The 23,955-nt window shown below is 39.9% G+C and overlaps 1 protein-coding gene across 15 annotated transcripts in view; it reads right to left on the bottom strand.

Moving 5' to 3' along the window:
• Window positions 1-23,955, bottom strand: part of AOPEP (aminopeptidase O (putative)) — a 355,565-nt gene that overhangs the window by 329,220 nt on the left and 2,390 nt on the right. For all 15 annotated transcript variants that reach the window (XM_070375357.1, XM_070375352.1, XM_070375359.1 and 12 more), the window contains exon 2: window positions 13,684-13,850. In XM_070375357.1, coding sequence (XP_070231458.1) covers window positions 13,684-13,850 — 167 coding nt within the window. The remainder of the gene's footprint in view (window positions 1-13,683; window positions 13,851-23,955) is intronic.

A 23,955-nucleotide genomic window follows, 5' to 3' on the forward strand; every position in this document is an offset into this window, starting at 1 on the left:
CGCAAGCACCGCCACTGGTTCTGAGGTTTTCCCTCGTGGCTAATGGAATACCTAAAGGAATACGTTTCACCAGGCTTGTCATGCCAAGTGTCACCCGCACTCTGACCTGTGTGGATAAGCTGCTGCTGCTACTAAGTCGCTTCAGTCGTGTCCAACTCTGTGCGACCCCATAGACGGCAGCCCACCAGGCTCCCCCGTCCCTGGGATTCTCCAGGCAAGAACACTGGAGTGGGTTGCCATTTCCTTCTCCAATGCATGCAATTGAAAAGTGAAAGTGAAGTCGCTCAGTCGACTCTTAGCGACCCCATGGACTGAAGTCCACCAGGCTCCTCCATCCGTGGGATTTTCCAGGCAAGAGTACTGGAGTGGGGTGCCATTGCCTTCTCCGATGGATAACCTAGTTCTCCTTAAACTTAAATACAAGGTGGACAGGCAAACTGGTCACCAAATCATTCTGTGCCAGAGGGTCACGAGTGTGCTTTAGTACTTTACTGACATGAGAAAATTCATGAGTGTCAAGCCTAAGACAAAAATTCATAGCAACAAGACACAGGCCTGCGGGAATCATGATCATCTAAAAGAAATCACGATGACTTCCCTGTGTGTCAAATACGGTAAGTGCAATACTAGGAGGGCAAGCAAGAACTAGTCAAAAAGCAAGTCACAAACAAAAGAATGAACTGATGTTTAGAAAGTGCAGGGCATTATGTGGGACCTTATGGGGGATGTAACAGAGCAGAACACAGTCCTCACTCAGCAGCAGCTTTCTAAAGAAAAAAGATGTGTTCACTCTGTACTCCTACCCCTTGAAACACACATGTGCATACGGGCCCAGAATAAAGTTTCCTCAGTTCGAGAAACAAGGAGCTCTCTCTACTTTGCATTCTCTCTTTGTGAAAACACTTAATCATAACCATTCCTAAAAGTCTTTTAATTCACCATTTCCTCATATGTAATTCTTGGTCTCATACTGTGGGAGCAGTCTAAATAGTAGTGTTGCTCATTTTGAGCCATCAAAAGGAAAGAAAAGTTAGCTTTCAATGGCACATGGCGGGGGGGGTGGGGGAGTGGGGGGGAGGGGTCTGGACCCTGAAATCTTGGCTTTTCCCTGGAATTTCCCACACAAAATCAAGAGAGAGAATGTCAGGGAGCTGGTCTATTGGGCACACCAGAAAGCAGCATTTTGCCCAGGATGAAGTAATGTCTACAGTCTCCTACTTTTGCACAGAAAAATGAAATCAGATCTTAAGCGAGGGTACATATAGTTTTTTTTTCAAACGTCTTTCATTTGTTCATATGCTTTTTCTCCTACAGTTGGAAGAAGTTTCAGTCAGTCAGTCTTATTCCTTTACTTATGGCTTCCCATGAAAAATATAACTGGAGTGTGTGTGTGTGTGTTTTTTTTAATTTCCTAGGAAGTAGACCCTGCAAAAATAAAACAAAATTAAATTAACAACAACAAAATTACCAAGCAGGAGGAAATTAGAATGTACTACACCATTTTTTTTTCCCTTTTAAAATATACTGAACCTGGGGAAAAGTTATAAACTTCAATCAGAAGCAAAACTAAAGGAATGACCCTGAAATCATTTTTGTTACTATCAATAGTGATTTTGAATGCTTCTTCCATGAACCTATTACATCTGTCTGATTACAGAGAACACATTTATTCAACAAATAGGTATTGAGTACCTGTTATATACAAAACACTGTACTGGGCATTGGGTCTCTGAGCTTAATTGTTTAGCTACATTTCGGCAGGGAATGCAGGCTGACAATAATACACAGGCTAACATTTCTGTCTGCCCAAATGACATTATGCTGAGCAAGTTATACAATAAAGGAGCCAAACGAGTCAAACTAAATCTATGGTTTTAACTTAGCCTTCTTGAGAAAAAGGATAGTGACTTCTCGGCTACTAAAATTCTTATGACAGTCATCACACTACCCTCTAAACCATCAGCCTTCTTCTTTAAAACCGCCAGGAGGAACGATTTCCCCCATGTACTAAGAACTCAGAGGTCCGTCATCTGATTTCCGTCCCCTGCCCAAGGGTTGTTATCATTTCGGGCGCTGTTATCCGCCTCATTACACTGTGCTGCTCCCAGGTGCTTTGCTTCTTTCGGGAAATCAGCTGATGCCTGGCAAATGTACTAATCAGGTTGACGTGTTGCTGTGATGGAAACTGTGACTTGCGGGTTGGGTTTTGCCGCTCATGTTTTCAAGGATAGCTCATTGTTTTAAAGGGCATTGTGCACAACAGAATGGAGGTCCTATGAGACCAATCCACCAATCTAGAAAACATGACTTGGAAAGGAAGTAATAGCATCTTGTGTCCACATATCCTTTTTCTCCAAGGAGTACAGACACATTTGGAGATATTATTCCATCCTCAGAACAGCCATTTGGGGCAGAGGGTGTTGCGACCGTACTTGCCTGGCTGTCCTCTGATAAACCCCAGCTGCTGGGCTGCACGAGGCATGCAGTATGATGCCGAAAGTTCTTTCTTCTGGTCTAGCTAAATCCTCCCTCAGTTTGAACCGGAAAAGTCTACTCTGAGGTATCACATAAGGTGTAAGTTGTACATAAGCAAATCCCAATTAGCATTTACTTTATTATAACTATGCCCTGATTAGTAATTCTGAAAAAAAAAATCCACAGATAAATTCTTGGTGGTATTTAACATTTTCATAGAAAATGTTAAAAGTCAACTCTTGTTTTAATTTTTGATGATAACCTTCAAATAGATATTGAAAGGGTCAGAAGACTTTTTTCTGTAAAAGGCTAGTTACTAAATATTTTAGACTGTATAGGCCCTGTAATGCTCAAAATTCTCCAAGCCAGGCTTCAGCAATATGTTAACAATGAACTTCCAGATGTTCAAGTTGGTTTGAGAAAAGGCAGAGGAACCAGAGATCAAATTGCCAACATTCACTGGATCATTGAAAAAACAAGAGAGTTCCAGAAAAACATCTATTTCTGCTTTATCGACTATGCCAAAGCCTTTGACTGTGTGGATCACAATAAACTGTGGAAAATTCTGAAAGAGATGGGAATACCAGACCACCTGATCTGCCTCTTGAGAAATTTGTATGCAGGTCAGGAAGCAACAGTTAGAACTGGACATGGAACAACAGACTGGTTCCAAATAGGAAAAGGAGTACATCAAGGCTGTATATTGTCACCTGCTTATTTAACTTATATGCAGACTACATCATGTGAAATGCCAGGCTGGATGAAGCACAAGCTGGAATCAAGATTGCTGCTGCTGCTGCTACTGCTGCTAAGTTGCTTCAGTCGTGTCGGACTCTGTGCGACCCCATAGATGGCAACCCACTAGGCTCCTCTGTCCCTGGGATTCTCCAGGCAAGAATACTGAAGTGGGTTGCCATTTCCTTCTCCAATGCATGAAAGTGAAAAGTGAAAGTGAAGTCGCTCAGTCGTGTCCGACTCTTAGCGACCCCATGGACTGCAGCCTACCAGGCTCCTCCGTCCATGGGATTTTCCAGGCAAGAGTACTGGAGTGGGGTGCCATTGCCTTAAATATCAATAACCTCAGATATGCAGCTGACACCACCCTTACGGCAGAAAGTGAAGAGGAACTAAAAAGCCTCTTGATGAAAGTGAAAGAGGAGAGTGAAAAAGTTGGCTTAAAGCTCAACATTCAGAAAACTAACATCATGGCATCCGGTCCCATCACTTAATGGCAAATAGACGGGGAAACAGTGGAAACAGTGGCTGACTTTATTTTTCTGGGCTCCAAAATCACTGCAGATGGTGACTGCAGCCATGGAATTAAAAGACGCTTACTCCTTGGAAGGAAAGTTATCACCAACCTAGACAGCATATTAAAAAGCAGAGACATTACTTTGTCAACAAAGGTCCATCTAGTCTAGGCTATGGTTTTTCCAGTAGTCATGTATGGATGTGAGAGTTGGACTATAAAGAAAGCTGAGTGCTGAAGAATTGATGCTTTTGAAGTGTGGTGTTGGAGAAGACTCTTGAGAGTCCCTTGGACTGCAAGGACATCCAACCAGTCCATCCTAAAGGAGATCAGTCCTGGGTGTTCAATGGAAAGACTGATGTTGAAGCTGAAACTCCAATATTTTGGCCACCTGATGCAAAGAGCTGACTCATTTGAAAAGACCCTGATGCTGGGAAAGACTGAAGGCAGGAGGAGAAAGGGACAACAGAGGATGAGATGGTCAGGTGACATCACCAACTCAATGGACATGAGTTTGGGTAAACTCTGGGAGTTGGCGATCGACAGGGAGGCCTGGCCTGCTGCAGTTCATGGGGTCATCAAGAGTCGGACACGACTGAGCGACTGAACTGATACCGATACTGATTGCAGCACCAAAGCAGCCATAGACAATGGCTGTATTCCAATAAAACTTTATTTATAAAAACAGGCAGTAGGCTGGATCTGGCCAGTGGGCTGGATTATCCAGATAGAAAGGAGTCCTGCCAAACAATTTCAGAGTTCACATCTGCAGTAGTGTATATGATTCCACACAGACATGTAGCACTGCTTTAATTACTGAGTGATAATGAGAATAGAACATAAGAATGATGCTTTTGGTGGGTAAAGGCTAAATGACATCAGAGCATGCTGTGTAAGCAAAAGCTTTACAGCATATGGAAGAAAAGTGGTGGAGAAGAAGATCACCACATGGCTCAGGGCAGAACAGAAACAACGACCTCAAAGAACCTTCACGGACCTGTCAGCACCACATACATGTTGTAGGGAACATTTTCATTTCAGCAAAATAATAATCTTTACATTAAATTGAAGTTGTTCATTTGAATTTTAATGATTTAATAGTTTGGTCTGTATTTAATTTATATTTTATTTTGACATGACAGATGTATAAGAGTTACAAGCTTACATTTATAGTTTTTAAAATATTATTCTAATACAAATAACTTAAGTCAACCCTGGTGAATCTGGAGAATTTTTTCCCTCTGAAAAGTAAAATAATGCTCAAATTTGAGAAACAGTGCCAAACACAGCTTTTACATCTGAACTGCAAAGGCCCAATCATGGAATGAGAAAGTATGTAGGCTTGTTGAGATGGGAGTTGGGAGATGCAACTCCCAGCATTGCATCTTGGGAAATGTAGTTAGTCATCATCACAAGTAAGCCAGAAATGGAGGCTGGAGGAGCCCAGGTATCGATGCCTGCTTGAGACCTCTGTACAGTGGTGAATTTACTCAATTTAGCAAGCCAGGGAAACAAGCAGGGAGGTTAAAAAAAAGATGCTGTGTAAGTCCCAAAGAACTTCACTAGACAATTCACAAGAGGGGCTATGTGCATAACTAACCTGTCATCTGTTGAACAGCGAGGGGATTTCAGGTAGCACAGAAGTGGACAGTGAATGGAGCTAAGGGAAATCCACAGACCTTATCCTGTCCGTTGAAACACCCCAGAGAGGTGCACCCAAGAGCATGATGCACCCAAGAGCATGATGGGGCAAAAATACTGCAGAATAAAGGTAAAAGTAAATATTGTTCTAAGGACTCAGAAGAAGAACACACTTCAGAAATGAATTTACTACTGGAAGGAAAACAAGTTTGGAATATTGGCATCCAATTATGATATGAAGATATAACTTCTACGAAAAAAGATAAAAAGCCATGAGAAGCCTGAAGAAGGAACTGGCAATCCACTCCAGTATTCTTGCCTGGAAAAGTCCATGAACAGAGGAGCCTGGCGGGCTGCAGTCTGTGGGGTTACATGATTGAGCACTTGTGCATGAGGGTGGAGGGAGACGGGCTGGTGGCAATAAACTGATAGAACTGAAAGAAAAAGCTGTGAGAAGACAGCTAGCTCAAACAGTACAACAGAGTGAGATCAAAAGACAACAAAGTAACCAAAAAAAGCTTAAGGAAGAGCTGCAAAGATTATTATAGTAACAATCTATAACAGAATTACTAAAGAATAAAATGTCTTTATGGAAAATCAGTGGTATAAAGGGTAAATCAAAAATGAAAAGGCAAACCATACGGTCTAGGAGACTACACTTGTGACACATATCTGACTAAAGGCTAGAATATCAAATATATAAAGAATATCAAATATATAAAATTATAAATTCTCATAATCTAACAAAAAAAAAACAACAAAATGTCTTGGAAGAGACACTTTTTAAAGGCATATACAATAATTGCATGAAAGTTGCTCACCATTATTAGTTATCAGAGTAATGCAAACTAAAACCACAGGACAGTATTTCACCCCAGTTTAGAGCTAAAATTAAAGGGATCAACAACATCCAGTGTATGCAAAGATGCACAGCTATTGGACTCTCAGAAACTGCTGGTGGAATGCAAAATAACTGAATCACTTGGAAATAGTTTGCCAGATGCAAAGTTAAAATATATTTATATGATCCAGCAATTCCACTCTTAGGTATTTACCCACGAGAAATTAAAACCTTTGTCCACAAAAAGACTTACACAGAAATATTCACAGAATACTTTTCATAATGTACATGACAAATTCAAATGTCCATTAACAGGTGAGTGGATAAACAAACTAGTTTACTCATACAATGGATTATTACTCATCAACTTTTTAAAAAGAATACCTATTGATACTCACAACAATGTGGGTCTGTTTCACAACCATGTCAAGTGAAAGAAGCCAGACACAAAAGAGTACACATGAATGACTCAATTTACAAGAATATTTAGGAGAGCCAAAACTAATTTATAGACATGGAGATAAGATCAGCGGTTGACTGGAGTGGGGTTAGGGAGGAATCACTCAAGTAGGGATGGCAAAGGCACAAGGGGATTTCTAGGTAATGGAAATGTTCCATATCTTCATAGGGGTGCTGATTAAATACATTTGTTGTCCGTCAGTCACTAAGTTGTGTCCAGCTCTTTGTGACCCCATGGACTGCAGCATGCCAGTCTTCCCTGTCCTTCACTATCTCATGGAGTTTGCTCAAATTCATGTCCATTGAGCTGGTGATACTATCCAACTACTTCATCCTCTGCCACTCTCTTCTCCCTTTGCCTTCAGTCTTTCCCAGCATGAGGGTCTTTTCTGATGAGTTGGCTCTTCGCATCAGGTGGCCAAAGTATTGGAGATTAAGCTTCAGCATCAGTTCTTTCAATGAATATTTGGGTTGATTTCCTTTAGGATTGACTGGTTTGATCTTCTTGTTGTCCAGGAGAATCTCAAAAGTCTTCTCCAGCACAATTCAAAAGCATGAATTCTTCAGGGCTCAGCCTTCTTTATGGTCCAATTCTCACATCCACACATGACTACTGGAAAAACCATAGCTTTGACTATATGGCCTTTGCCAGTAAAGTGATGTCTTTGTTTTTTAATACACTATCTAAGTTTGTCATAGCTTTCATTGCAAACAGCAAACATCTTTAACTTCATGGTTGCATTCACCATCCACAGTGACTGATTTTGTGTTTTTGGAACTGAAGATAAAAAAATCTGTTACTGCCTCCACTTTTTCCCCCTCTATTTGCCATGAAGTGATGGGACCAGATGTCATGATCTTAGTTTTTTGAATGCTGAGTTTTAAGCCAGCTTTCCCACTCTCTTCTTGCACCCTCATCAAGAGGCTCTTTAGTTTCTTTTCACTTTCTGCTATTAGAGTGGTATCACCTGCCTATCTGAGGTTCTTGATATTTCTCCCCGCAATCTTGATTCCAGCCTGTGATTCATCCAGCCTGGCATTTCGCATGATGTACTCTGCATATAAATTAGATAAGCAGGGTGACAATATACAGCCTTGACATACTCCTTTCCCAGTTTGGAACCAGTCCATTGCTCCATGTCTGGTTCTAACTATTGCTTCTTGACCTGCATACAGGTTTCTTGGACAGGTAAGGTGGTCTGGCATTCCCATCTCTTTAAGAATTTTCCAGTTTGTTGTGACCCACACAGTCAAAGGCTTTAGCATAGTCAATGAAACAGAAGTAGATGTTTTTCTGGTATTTACTTGCTGTCTCTATGAGCCAACAGATGTTGGCAATTTGATCTCTAGTTCCTCTGCATTTTCTAAATCTAGCTTGTACATCTGGAAGTTCTCAGTTCATGTACTGTTGAAGCTGAACATGAAGGATTTTGAGCATAACCGTACTAGCATGCAAAATGAGTACAATTGTCTGGATCATAAAATATACCAATAGCCACCATTCTGGGGAAAAAAAAACTACTATAGCCATTTCCCAGTTGACTAAGAGATGAGTCAAACTTAAAAGATCAAGAGTAAGGAAAGTCTGAATACTTACTGCAAATATAATTTGAAACTGGATAAAAATGTACAATAGTGATTATAATTCCTTGAGAAGGTTTAAAATAAAAACAAAATATATAGATAATATGAGCCTAAAATTCCAAATTATATTAATTAAAACCAGAGAATGTGGGTGAGGGAAATTGACAGAAGTAAGTGAAAAGTGTTAGTTGCTCAATCATGTCCACCTCTGTGAACCTATGGACTGTAGCCTGCCTGGCTCCTCTGTCCATGGACTTCTCCAGGTAAAAATATCAGAGTGGGTAGCCAATCCCTTCTCCAAGGGATCTTCCTAACCCAGAAATGACCATTAAATTCCTTATATAATATAAAGTCAAGAGCTTTTGCTTAAGTGAATTGTGAACATCCATTTATGGAACACTCTATAGTACTAAAAATAATGAGGAAGCTCTTTATGGTCAGATATGAAATTGTCTATGCTGCTGCTGCTGCTGCTGCTAAGTTGCTTCAGTCGTGTCCGACTCTGTGAGACCTCATAGATGGCAGCCCACCAGGCTTCCCTGTCCCTCGGATTCTCCAGGCAAGAACACTGGAGTGGGTTGCCATTTCCTCCTCCAATGTGTGAAAGTGAAAAGTAAAAGCGAAGGCGCTCAGTCATGTCCGACTCTTAGCGACCCCATGGACTGCAGCCTACCAGGCTCCTCCGTCCATGGGATTTTCTAGGCAAGAGTACTGGAGGGGCTTGCCATTGTCTTCTCTGGAAATTGTCTATAAGAACAGGTTATTCTAAAGGGCAGATCATTACACAAAAATGTGTACAGCATGTTATGTTTTGTGCAACAGAAGAGGAAAAAATATACTATATAAAGGAAGCTGGTGACCTTGTTGCCTTGGGGAAGAGTTATTGGGTAGTTGGGAATTAGAAGTAAAAAGAAGACATCATAAAATTTCTTTTTATCCTTTGCTTATTTGTAAATGAACCATGTAAATATGACTTATTTTTTTAAATTAAATTTTTAGATGTATAATTTGTTTTGTTTTGACTTTGAGAATAAAGTAAACATTCATTGAAAACTTTGTTACATGTATAAATCTAATTTATGATGAAAAAGACATCACAATCAGAAAAGATTCATTAAGTGATCTTGGATAACTGGTTTTATATTTGAAAATAAAAATGTTTAGTCCTTGTTTCTGGAGAAGGAAATAGCAACTCACTCCAGGATTCTTGCCTGGAGAATTCCATGGACAGAGGAGCCTGGTGGGCTACAGTCCAGTTCAGTTCAGTTCAGTTCAGTCATTCATTCATGTCCAACTCTTTGCGATCCCATGGACTGCAGCATCACAGGTTTCCTTGTCCATCACCAACTCCCAGAATTTACTCAAACTCATGTCCATTGAGTTGGTGATGCCATCCAACCATCTCACTCTCTGTCATCCCCTTCTCCCACCTTCAATCTTTTCCAGCATCAGGATCTTTTCAAATGAGTCAGTTCTTCCCATCACATGGCCAAAGTATTGGAGTTTCTGCTTCAGCATCAGTCCTTCCAATGAATATTCAGTACAGATTTCCTTTAGGATGGACTGGTTGGATCTCCTTGCTGTCCAAGGGATTCTCAAGAGTCTTCTCCAACACCACACTTCAAAAGCATCAATTCTTTGGCTCTCAGCTTTCTTTATATAGTCCAACTCTCACATCCATACATGACTACTGGAAAAACCATAGCCTTGACTAGACGGATCTTTGTTGGCAAAGTAATGTCTCTGCTTTTTAATATGCTGTCTAGGTTGGTCATAGCTTTTCTTCAAGGAGCAAGTGTCTTTTAATTTCATGGCTACAGTCAGCATCTGCAGTAATTTTGGAGCCCCCCAAAATAAAGTCTGTCACTGTTTCCATCATTTCCCCATCTATTTGCCATGAAGTGATGGGACCAGATGCCATGATCTTAGTTTTCTGAATGTTGCATTTTAAGCCAACTTTTTCACTCTACTCTTTCACTTTCATCAAGAGGTTCTTTAGTTCTTCTTTGCTTTCTGCCATAAAGGTGGTGTCATCTGCATATCTGAAGTTATTGATATTTCTCCCCATAATCTTGATTCCAGCTAGTGTTTCATCCAGTCCAGTGATTCTCATGATGTACTCTACATACATGTTAAATAAGCAGGGTGACAATATACAGCCTTGACATACTCCTTTCCCTATTTGGAACCAGTCTATTGTTCCTTGTCCAGTTCCAACTGTTGCTTCCTGACCTGCATACAGATTTCTCAAGAAGCAGATCAGCTGGTCTGTTATTCCCATCTCTTTAAGAATTTTCCACATTTTGTTGAAAATTGTTATCTGTTGAGACCATTCAGATATGACCTAAATCAAGTCCCTTACGATTATACAGTGGAAGTGGCAAATAGATTCAACGAATTAGATGTGATAGAAAGAGTGCCTGAAGAACTACTGTAGACGGAGGTTCATGACGTTGTACAGGAGGCAGTGATCAAGACCATCCCCAAGAAAAAGAAATGCAAAAAGTCAAAATGGTTGTCTGAGGAAGTCTTACAAATAGCTGTGAAAAGAAGAGAAGTGAAAAAAAAAAAAAAAAGAAGGGAAGTGAAAGACAAAGGAGAAAAGGAAAGATAGTTCTATTTGAATGCAGAGTTCCAAAGAATAGCAAGAACAGATAAGCCTTTCTCAGTGATCAATGCAAAGAAATAGAGGAAAACAATCGAATGGGAAAGACTAGAGATCTCTTCAGGAAAATTAGAGATACCAAGGGAACATTTCAAGCAAAGGTGGGCATAATAATGGACAGAAAGGGCTACAGTCCCTGGGATTGCAAAGAGCAGACATAAGTTAGTGACTAAACAACAACAGTCCTTATTTCACAACAGTGACCAGATTAAACTACAAACAGATTATAGAGTGAAGTTACTAAAAAATAAATTAAAGTTAGATTAAAATATTAGAATAAAACAGGTGAATTTTAGAGTAAAGAAAGACTTCTCAAGAGAAACCTGACGTATCTGACTATGTAAAAATTAAAATGTATAGGTCAGAAATACTCTATAAAATTAAAAAGTATACAAAAATTGAGAAAAAATACACAAATATAAGAGATTATATCTCTATCTCATTTTATTTTTTTTGAATGGGAGAACAGATTACAGATTTATGTAATAGAAGTTTTACATAACACGAGAGCCTCCATAACGAAATGAAGACCTGAAGAAACAGACCTGTGCACTTGTCTGCTGGGTTTGATGACCAGTGGACAGTCAACTCAGGAACAGCCGGATGGAAAACTGCACAGGGCAAGGTATGTGAGAAAGAGCATGGAACTTCCATGCCCTCTCCAGGGGTACCATTCTCCTCATGTCTCCATGTGGTCACTAACCAGGAAGCCCCAATAACTTTATTTTTCAAAGATCCAATCAAACTACAAGACAAAACAAACTTTTGGAAACATCACTAACATCTCAATATACAAATGGGCAAAGGAAATTAACAGATAGGAAATGAAAACGGCTAAGGACATACAAAAGCTCATTGATAATCAAAGTAATCCAAATTAAAAAGAAACCTTCTCTTGCCTATCAGATGGGTGAAACTCCAAGGATGAGGGGGCCTTCATAACTACTGACGGATATGTAAAGTGTCACAACCTTTCTGAAAAACAACTTAAGATAAGTACCAACAGCCTTCAACAGGTTCAAAACTTTTGACTCAATAATTCTAAGTTTATACAAACTGTCTCCTCAGAAATTTAATGTGACTTTATTTAATGTGAAAAAACCTTGGAAACAATACAACTGTCTGTAATATGGAAATGTAATAAAATCTAATATACTCATAAAATATTATGCAGACATTAAAATCATTAATTTAAAAAATACCTAATGTCTGGAAAGACATACAAGATATACTGTAAGTGAAAACTGCTATATGCTCTGCTGGCAATTTTGAAATGACAATATATACTATATACATAGATTTTAAATACCAGAAGGAAATACTACAAAATGTTAGCAAACATTTTCTTTAAAATTAATTTTATTACTTTTCAGTTCAGTTCAGTCGCTCAGTCGTGTCCGACTCTTTGCAGCACGCCAGGCCTCCCTGTCCATCACCAACTCCCGGAATTCACCCAAACCCATGTCCATCGAGTCAGTGATACTATCCAGCCATCTCATCCTCTGTCGTCCCCTTCTCCTCCTGCCCCCAATCCCTCCCAGCATCAGGGTCTTTTCAAATGAGTCAACTCTTTGCATGAGGTGGCCAAAGTACTGGAGTTTCAGCTTTAGCATCAGTCCTTCCATTGAACACCCAGGACTGATCTCCTTTAGGATGGACTGGTCAGATCTCCTTGTCATCCATGGGACTTTCAAGAGTCTTCTCCAACACCACACTTCAAAAGCATCAATTCTTTGACACTCAGCTTTCTTCACAGTCCAACTCTCACATCCATACATGACTACTGGAAAAACCATAGCCTTGACTAGATGGATCTTTGTTGGCAAAGTAATGTCTCTGCTTTTTAATATGCTGTTTAGGTTGGTCATAACTTTCCTTCCAAGGAGTAAGCATCTTTTAATTTCACGGCTGCAATCACCATCTGCAGTGATTTTGGAGCCCAGAAAAATAAAGTCTGACACTGTTTCCACTGTTTCCCCATCTATTTTCCATGAAGTGATGGGACCAGATGCCATGATCTGAATTTTCTGAATGTTGAGGTTTAAGCCAACTTTTTCACTCTCCTCTTTCACTTTATTACTTTTACTTTTTGTAAATTTTAAAGTTTCTATAATAAATGGTGGAAGGAGACACCATATTTAGATGAAGAAATATTACAATTACAAAAAAATTCACCTGGCATCAACAAGCTCCAGATCTCAACTGAAAGTGTCAATTACTGCAATAAGTAGGAAATTCACAGAGAAAACCTTGATGATGCATTAGTACCTGCCTTCCATCTTTCTTATACACCTTTGACTCAAAATTTCATGGCCCAATAGAGTAAGAACAGAGCAATACCAGGACAACTCCAGTGGGCAGCCAACAGGAGAACTATTGCTCAGCATTATAAATAACCCTGCACAGGCTCCATGACCAAAACACAAACAACTCAACTGTAATGGTGTTTCCACGACATACTTGCCTGTCCAGAAAGTCTTCAACCAAGACCACCCACTTATGGTCCACAAACCATCAGGTGAAAGGAACTGCCTTAATAATCTAAGAATTGATAACTCTGGCATTGAAGGGCCCCACATGCCATGCACAGGCTCCCAAGTGCCCTTCCCCATCCCCTGGTATTTTCTCTGGCAGGATGTTTTATATCATGTTCAGTCCAACCCAGCTAATAAAGGAGCTCTTTTAAAGCGGAGAAAAACCCTGTGTATTGGGTTCCTGGGTCCAACATGTGTGCAATACATAAAGAAGCACAGAACACATGTACAGTACCTTCCTGAAGCTGTGTTGGCTTTGCAGAATTCTCCCCGCTCATTAGAACAACAAAGGATGCAGCTGCTCGAACTGTAGCCTGCCATGTTGACATGGCAACGGGTGGCTCCTGGCATGGAAAAAGGGCCCTGTTGTTTATGGGAGATCCCACAGTATAAACACATGGCCTGCAGAAGAAAGACAAAGAAACAAAGGGGGAGAATCTTTCAAATGAGTTGTCACTTTCCTTACCACCATGGTAGCAAATGTTAAGTTGAGCTTTCAAAGAGAAAATATCTGAGACTTTGTAGTTGATTGGTTTCAAAGCATCTTGAACTGACATCTGCCAAGGCCTATGTGAATAGCCGAGTGGTTATTTCTCCCAAATGAATTACTTAAATATGTAAAGAGGTTTTTTTTTCTAAGGGGAAAAATATTTTTTGGATAAAGTTTTAAATACTAGTCTGCCAAGTTAAAATTTACATTACCTTGCCCTTCCCTTTAGGCCTTCAAAACAAAAAAGTTTTAGAGACATTCTTACAAAACTTTTGGAAAATATTCTGGAAAAGAAAATATGTTTAGTGATACTGAGATATTAATACTTGGAAAAACAAGCTGGTGGTCTCAAATGCAGTGCTGGCGGGCAGATACCCCCAATCTTGGAAACCACCATTTCAAATGGAGCCCTTGTGGGAATCCTTGTGCGGAGGCCAAGAACAGGGGTTGGCACATAAACAGGACTGTAGGTCACAACAACCAGGCTTGTGATGGGAAGGCCAAGGGCAGAGTTGTTACCAAAGCAAGTATAAGAAACCAATGGCATGACATGGGGGCCCATTCTGCTAAAATTAAAAAATACAAACCCACTCACACCAAGAATAATCCCTTCCATGATAAGTCACAAAGAGAAATGGAAAAAAATCTCTGAGATCAAAGAAATCTATTCTTTTAACACCACTGAGAGAAGGCACAGACAGACCCTTGGGAAGAGGTCTTAGGAAAATGTTTCCACTTTTCGTTTTTCAAGAGTTACGGCAAATATGATATAGTTTTAATCAGCTTGATTTATGGAGTAAATTATAAAAGTGGAGTGCTACCTCTCTTTCATAAACTGGTTTTCCTTTTTAGAATAGTTAACACTATTACGACTGAAGATTTACTGTATTCTTACAGTGAGCAAGAACACACAGAATGATGACCCCACTCCATCAGTCAGGGTCCAGGAAGGAAAACACAAACTATTGTAGGTTGTAATAAACAGAGGTAATTTAATTTAGGGGATTGGTCCTAGAAGTAATAGAAGTACTGAGAAGCCAAACAGCAGATAGCGATGCAACCCAGAGATTAGCCACAGTGGTAAGGAGCTGTGACTCCATGGGTTGGAGGAGCTGCTATTGCTGAGTGTTCTGAGCTTACAGCAACAGGAGTCATTTGACAGAAGCCAGAATCACAGTGGAGAATGTCTGATGGGTGCAGGGACCAAGGAGACCCAGTCATTGCTAGAGATGCCAAAATAAGCAGAAAGAGGAGAGGAAATGTGTGTGTGTGTGTGTGTGTGTGTGTGTGTGTTAGTCTCTCAGTCTCTAGGCAAGAATACTAGAGTGGATAGCTATTCCCTTCTCCAGGGGATCTTCCTGATCCAGGGATCAAACCCAGGTCTCCTGCTTTGCAGGCAGATTCTTTACCATCTAAGCCACCAGAGAAGCCCAGGAAATTGTTTATTGCTTGCTAACTCCTGCTCTCAAGTGTTCCATCAATGCCCTGCATTGGCCAAACCCGACAGGAAGTCAGAAGACAAGGGAGCCTGGGAAATGAGGTTCCTTGTCATCGGGAGAAGATAATAAGAGCAGAAAATGGACCTTAGAGCAAACGGGTAGTCTACCTTCTAGAAGTGTATATGCCATGATTAGAGGCAGAGAAAGAAGACTAGACATTCATAAGACTAGTACTGGCTGGGTTCAGTTCAGTTCAGTTCAGTCACTCAGTCGTGTCCGACTCTGCTGGCTGGGTTACCAGCTCATTAAATGGCTATGGGAAAATCCCTGACCTCTCTGAGTCGCATGCAAAATGGGGATAGGGGGCAGGTATGTGATTTCAGTTGTCTGTCTGTTCTGGTCCAAAAATCCATGGCTGTGTCCCAGAATCACAGATCCAAGAACAAAGGCAAAACCTCATGGAAAGCCCAGGGTCTCCCATTGACTTCACGGAGTACTGAGCTCCCACCCTGGTTAATTGACTGAGCCTGAGTTAACTTCAGGCAGTTGAGGACCTAATGATGAAGTCCCTCTAAAACTACCTCCTTCTAGCTGGGGCTGCTGGTTGTAGGTGCCTGGTCGGGGATGCTGTAGCAGCTCAAATAGCTCAGGTAGGTGGGATCAAGTCATGCCTAGTTCTGAAAATTCCACCTGTTTTTTTTCCCAAAAAGTCCATCATAGAGAAGGATCCCAAGAAGAAAAGCATCGTCAGTGGAAACAGAGTATGTTGCCCCTGGCTGAACGGCAGTGGAAACAGAGTATGTTGCCCCTGGCTGAACGGCAGGCATAACTCTTCCTCTGACAGTGACAGACACTGAGAATCAAGGCTTCCTATCTTAATAAAGCAGAACGGACCCCACGATGTCTGTCAGCTCATGAGCTCTTGGAATCCACTTCCAATTTAAGCAGGCTTGTGGAGATAAGCCTATTTGTGGTGCTCACAGGGAAGTGGGAGACCCTTGTCTAGAGATCGCCTAAGACTTTCTCTGGGGAGAGGAAGGGGGAGCTGACCCCATATTATGGTTTTAAGTCTTAGGGTAGTTCGGGAAAGTATCTGTGCTTTATCTGTGCTCTCTTGCTTTTACACTCAGCACCTCACTTCCCTAGGGTGACTCTGGTTACAGCTCTTCCCTTGTCTGCACACGGAGCAAATTCTCCTCAAAAGACTGGCTTGCCAGGACATTTGCTTTTCTTCTCCCTGTAAGTTTGGGTTGGAGGCCCTGCTGGCATATTATTATGCATTCCACCTGTGCCCTTAGGTATGAGGTCCCTAAGCCTTCCTCCACAGCCTCCATATCACTTTCCAGAAGAAACTATCAGATTTGAGATGAGGTCACATGTGAGAAGGGGTTTCCCAGGTGGCGCCAGTGGTAAAGAATACGCCTGCCAATGCAGGAGACAAAAGACGCAGGTTCGATCCCTAGGTTGGGAAGATCCCGTGGAGGAGGACATGGCAACTCATTCCAGTATTCTTGCCTGAAGAATCCCACGGACAGAGGAGCGTGGGGGCTACAGTCACAAAGAGTCGGACACAACTGAAGCGGCTTAGCGTGCACAGGTGCACATGTGAGAAAACAGTGCAGAGGACGGATCAGAAAGACTCTGCGATTCACTGCAGAAGGAGAAGAAAGGGAAGGTCTCCCTGAGGCAGCCAGCTCTCAAGACGGCCCCAGTGACTCCTGCTCCAGGTATTCACACCCCCGTGGAGGCCCCTCCCACACTGTATCGGGGTGGCCTGTGTGACCCAAATCACTACAACGAAAAGCCCGCACACCCCAACTAGAGAAAACCGGCATGCAGCAACAAAGATCTAGTGCGGCCAAAAGAAACAGAAATAAATTTTAAAAACAAACAGGAAAACAATCCTAGGTAAAATTCCTTGAAAATGTACATTCTCTCCATGCTCAGTCTACTTCCTTCTTGGTCTTTTCTTCTTTTTCTCAGCTCACTCCTCCCTCCCCAATACATCCAGACCAAGTGCCTGTGACTTTATAACGGATGGCTTTTTGAGCTTTTACAATCTGATAAGCCTATGCATGTCGCACATCACGGTGCAAATGTCCAAAGCAATCTAAAGTCAAGTAACTACATTTTAAGAGGGATGAAATCTTTAACCCCCGGGTAAAAGTCTAGTGGTGGAATTTTGGGCATCTGACAGAAAGTAGAGAATGGGTGGACAGGAGGTCTTCATGGAGTCTGAAAAATCATACTCTGTGATGACTCTTGTCACACACACACATTCCCCACCCTTCCTCTTCCCTACCCACTGTGTCCCAGGAGGGGATGAAAATCTATGTGCATTTATAAACATGCTCTGCAGTTATCTGGATGTGTGATCACTGAAATATATGCAGCTGTGTTTATTCAGCACGCACAGCCTTGCACCTTGGCCATGTTGCTAAAATGCCTATGGGATAGATGTTTAGGTACAAGCCTGCAATTCTCTGATGTTTATAAACATCATTATTTCCCAACTGAACAATTCCTTCCAATACGAAAAGGAAAACTCTCCTACCAGGGCTCATCCCACATGCGCTGGGATACCCACCCACATGGAAGACCCCTTGGGGAGCCCAGATTAACTGCACAGGAGTTGCGGGAATGGGAGAAAGCAACTGAAAATGAGAAAGAAAACAGGGTAAGATAGGGGGTGACAGCCAGGCCATGGCTTGTTGCCATTAAAGAACTAAACTAAGAACCTGTCAGAATAACAATTATTTCAGCTTCTTATTACATGTTTGTGTATTCTCAGAACAGTCAAATGAAGAGGAGATACACTGTGCTGCTGGTCTGAATGTGTCTGTCCAAATTCATATGTTGCAATCTTAGTGTCCAAAGTGTTGGTATTAGGAGGTGGGGTCATTGGGAGGTGCTCAGGTCATGAGGGTGGAGCCCTCATGAATGAGATTGATGCCTTTATAAAAGAGGCTAGACAGAGCTTCCTGGCCCCTTCCACCAGGTAAGGTCACAGCAACACAAAAGAGGGCCTTCACCAGGACCTGACCACGCTGGCACCCTCATCTCAGCCTTTTAGCCTCCAGAACTGTGATAAATTAAGTTCTGTTGTTTATAAACCATTCTCTCTGCAGTATTTTGTTATAGCAGCCCAAATGGAAATGGACTATGATGTCAACTAAATATGTTTGCTTATCTTTTTTGAGGGGAAGCCATCTTTACAACTTGTAGGGAATAGGCTCAACCCATATATTTTCTTTATTTTTTCTTTTCGCAGTTGGAGTGAAAGGGAGTTATTTTTAGTTTTAAAATATTACTTTCCATAAAAATCACCCATTTTCAGAGACTTGATTATCACAGATGAACAACTGGGGAGAAGGTGGCTTCAACAGACGGGAGGTGACGAGCCCGCTGCCGCTGTGGTGTGGCTTGATTCGATGTTTTTCCGCACTGAGGCACTGATCTGGTCACTGGAGGCCAGGAGGCCACAGATACAACAGGTTGGTGATTCACATTCTGTCATATTTCAGATTTTCAAATACTTCATATTTCAGAATATTTCAGATTCTCTGTAACTTCCCAGTTACAAAGTCTTCAGGACTCCTCTGATTCCTTTTTTCCTGTTCTCCTTCCTGCCTCTGACCTTTTTTTATGGCTCCATGTTCTCGTTAAACCTAAGTTAGTTTCCGTTGTAGGTAAGCAACCCTCTTGCTTTCTGTGACATAAAAACCAAGAGCCAGACTACTAAAACATGAAGTGTCAACCAGAACTGCCCCCTTACCTTCCTCTCTCATCTCTACACACATACACACACCTCCCACACACACAATCTCTGTCTCTCACACACATCCCTTCTGTATTATCATTCTTCTTCACAGTGTGATCACCAAAACCAGGACTCACCAATCATACTCATCAATCATACTGAACATATATAATGAGTACAACAAGAATACTGGTTTGACTTGGATAGATTCTGGTATAGTCAAAATGGACTGGACTAAAAGGGGCTTTGAGTCAGAAACTCACCTCTTCTTCAACAGAGATGTTTTGGGTGCAAAGCTAGCGAGCTGTTTGTAAAGGCAAAGACAGTGCTTCTCATCTGGAAGCCCCTTATGGGTATAGGATTTTATGTATGGAAAACATTTGGAGATCCTCTCATGGAATTTTCTCATTTTACACATGAGGAAATTAAGCTCCAGAGATGTAAAATGACTTCTCTGAAGTCACACAGCTAGTTGGCAGCCTACCTTTTGAGTACTCGGGTCTCTTGGCTCTCACCTTCTAGATTCTTTTCAACTCTCCACACTTTTGGTTATAGGTCATTTTTATTTATTATTTTTTGTTGATTTTGGTTATTCATGTCTTGTTATTGTTGTTTGATTGTTGTTGTAGTTATACAATGATATTATAGAATTAATGTGTATTTCCCCTTCAGTTTTCATGAATTTTATATTGGTTTCTTGAAGCAAATAGGGGAGAAAAAAGGTATTAATTACAGAAATGTTCATTTTAGACCTGAAATTGCTTCTAAAATATCTTCTGTTCATTCTTTTAATTTTAAAACTGTATAGTGAGATACAAAAAAAATGAAACTATTTTATTGTATGTGTGTGTGAGGGGGACATGTATTAACATCTGATTTTGATGTTAAACTAAAAATATTCCAAAGGTCTACATCTTCTTTGGTCCAATACCTGAACAATAAATATAATTTTTAAAAATCATTCTCTCCTTAGTATTTTGCCAACATCATTCTGACTTTATCTAAAACAAAGCAACATCATAGTGATTAAGGAAATTTTTAATTTTATTATGATTTTAAGTTATAATGTATTTTCCTAGTCAGATATTTTTAACAATGACCAAATAATTGTTGCTTCTAAAATAAATTTCCTATATTTAACTGGATTTCCCCTCCATTCAACTCATTCAGTGATGTCATCAGCTTAAGCAAGATCTCCTAGACCACTTGGCTGGTTCCACAACTATCTCAGTGATCCAAAGGGGAAAAGGAATGAATTACCAGAAAGAATGCTTTGATTTTAAATAACATTTTATTCACTGAAATGAAAAAATGCAGGAAACACATAAACTTTGAATAAAGGTTTCCATTTTTTAAAGTTTTTTTTTCTAAAGTATGCTGAGGCTCTAGAATCAAAAAGATATTGTCTTCTTCTTATCTAGCTTAGCAACAATAATGGCTCCAGTTCTCATCTAAGTATTTTTAAAGGGCACACATACTCACACACCACACAAAAGTAAGTACTTTTTCCAAGAAGCATGTATCATATTGTTATGTATGTGTTTGTTTTATCAGTCATTTTTAAAGGTCATTTAAAATCTAGTATCTGAATGATGGAGGCAAGAAAGAGCAAGTAGATTCGAGAGAAGCCAGAACTCCACAATGGTTGAAAGAAAGTAGGAAAATATAGTTTTTATATTTCCAACTATTTCATCTTAGAACTAGAATAACAATGAGGGAGAGTAAGTTATTGACAATGACAGAAAAGAAATACTCTTTTACAGCGGCAAATGTATTTTCAGTTCCCATCTAGAAAACATTGCTACTTGATAAGAAAATGGGGTGACAGCTCTTAGGAAAGGGGAATTTCAGGGTGGAAAGAGGATTATTTTTTCAAATTTGAAATTTATTTTTGATGACTTTTTTATCAGTTTTAGATTTATTTTTAAATATTTATTTATTTTTGGCTGCTTCAGATCTTAGTTGCAGCATCTGAGATGTTTTATTGGGGGTATGCTGGCTTAGTTGCCCCATGGCATGTGGGATCTTAGTTCCCTGAGCAGGGATCTTAATTCCCTGAGCATCCCCTGCATTGGAAGGCAGACTCTAAACCAGTGGAGCATCAGGAAGTCCCTAGATGTGTTTTTAAAACTACAAAGATAAAACACAGACTTCCCATATATTCCATACTCAGTTTTCCCTACAACTTACATTAGTATATTTGTCACAGTTGACACATTATTATTAACTAAAGTTCAGATTTTGCTGATTTCCTTAGTTCTCTCTTTAAAAAAAATCCTTTATATACTTTTCTATTCTAGAAGAATACTACATTAATTTTAATTATCATGTCTCTTTAGGTTTCTATTGATTGTGATAGTTTCTGAAGACTTTACTTATGTTGGCTTTGAGAGTTTTGAGGAGTACTGGTCAGGTATTTTGTTAAAAGTCTGATTTATCTGATATTTTCTCTTGGTTAGATCGGGGCTATGGGTTTTGAGGAGGAAGATCAAAGATGCTATTTTCATCACATACTATCAACATGACTCATCAGTGTTGATGTCAGCTTTGATCTCCTTGCAGAGGTCATGTTTGTCAGGTTTCACTAATGAAAATTTACTTTCTCCTTCTTTCCATACTGTCCTCTTTGGAAGGAAGTCATTATGAATAGTCCTCACTTAAGGAGGGAGGAATTATGTTCTACCTTCTTGAGGGCAGAGTTTCTATGTAACTTGGACATCTGCACCATGGATTTGGCCATTCTCCCCATTTGCTTATTTAAGTCAATCACTTTTTTATATTAGTATGGACTCATGAATATTTATTTTAAACTTTGGGTTATCATCTAAAACTATTTTACTTTGTTGCTTAGTTTTGGTCACTAGGAGTTCTTTCAGATGAGTCCTTGGACTTTAATACACTCATGCAATTCCAGGTTCTTATTGCTGTTGTTAGAGCATTTCCTTATTTTCTGGCACAATAGATGCTACAGCTTCATCTTTTATGTTTCCTGCTCTAGCCCCAGCCATTTCTCCAAGAACTCTGGTTCCTTCACTGGAGCATGATATTAGAAACCCAGATCTGGGCACCAGGGAGTACTCACTGCTTCTAAACCCACTCAGCTGAGAAACAAGGAAATACATGTGTGTATGCTAACGCTTGCTAACACCCCATATGTATAATTATTTCTACATGCAACCATCTGTATCTGTACTATGCTAAACGTGAGTTCATAGTGATGTCTCCCATTCTAATCCATTTCCACATGAATCATTCTATCCTCTTCCCCTTGCTCATCTGTAAACTCCCACTTCAACAGTGAGAAACCTGGCTCCCATCATCTGCATCCATTTACTAAATTACTCAATTCCAGTATACATGTAGAGTGGTACCAGAATTGTTAACCTGTATTCCCATGGGAAACAACTCTATCAACTATAGTGCAGTAATTATCTACAGTTCCTTTTGCTTTCAGCCTTACAGATTCAACTCATTCTAAAGTTACTTAGGTCAGCACATTTTCCCCTCTACTCTCTTCAATGAGATTGTTTCATACATTTTTAATATAGCTAGATTGTTCCGTCACATTTTATAATTTCCTCCTGGGATCCTCTGACCTCCTAAGTGATTATTTATTTACATATTATCAAACAAAATAACAAATTTTATTCTCAACAAACCAGTCAATCCTAAAGGAAATCAACCCTGAATATGCATTGGAAGAACTGACGCTGAAGCTCCAATACTTTGGCCACCTGATGCAAGGAGCTGCCTCCTTGGAAAAGACCCTGATGCTCCAAAAGATTGAAGACAGGAGGAAAAGGGGACAATAGAGGATGAGGTGGTTAGATGGCATTACCAATTCAATGGACATGAGTTTGAACAAACTCCAGGAGATAGTGAAGGACAGGAAAGCCTGGCATGCTGCAGTCCATGGGGTCATAGGGTCCAAAATGACTAAGCAATTGAAAATTCTCAACAAGGTGTAGAATGAGAGTGGGAAGGGGAGAAGCCACTGTTGGAACTTGAAAGGACAGGTACAAGGTTAGAGTTTTTCTTAAATTTCTGTCTAGTATCTGCTTAAAAATGAAAAATTTTTGAAAGCTAATATAATTCATTTTTTTTAAATGTATTGAAATCTTTGCTTACAATAAGGGACATGATAAAAATTAAAAGAAACACAGCTCCTTTACACAATTAAGACATAGATTTTTCTAGGAGCTTTCAGTAACTTTATAGAATATTCCTACTTGTAAAATGAGAATAAAAAGTTTCCCATCCAGACTAAAAATTTATAGTAGTTGATAGTATTCTGCCATTCAATGGTAAAAATTTAACCACTACTTTAATTTGAAACCTTGGTGATTACTAACAAGAAATTATTTCTATCTAGCAACCTGGAATCCTTGGACATTTTAAGTCCTTATAGTATCCAAATAGTTACCAGTATATACCTAGATTTATTCTTAAACATGTGGGAGAATTTAGTGACCATTCACGGAAGATTCACTGTGACTGTAATAAAATTCCCCCAAAAAAAGAAAAAAGAAGGGAGGAAAAATCTTTTAAGGTTTAAAAAACAAATTTATTATCTCTGTAAGACTCCATAAATGTCATTTATTTACTAACATATAATTACAGACTTCCAAGGATACAGTTTAAACTCTTGCTGGATCATGTATTTATTGAATATTCAGAAAAGGAGACATCAAGAGTAAATTCAAGTCAACCTTTCAGGAGTAAAATGTGCCCAAGGACCTTTTGAGAGTTTTTTTAAGGAAACTAGCATTTATCAACAACTCATTCCTACTCAACACTTCATATGTAATGTAATTCACA

This window comes from Bos mutus, chromosome 8, assembly GCF_027580195.1.
Source record: "Bos mutus isolate GX-2022 chromosome 8, NWIPB_WYAK_1.1, whole genome shotgun sequence".
In the NCBI taxonomy this organism is placed as follows: Eukaryota; Metazoa; Chordata; class Mammalia; order Artiodactyla; family Bovidae; genus Bos; species Bos mutus.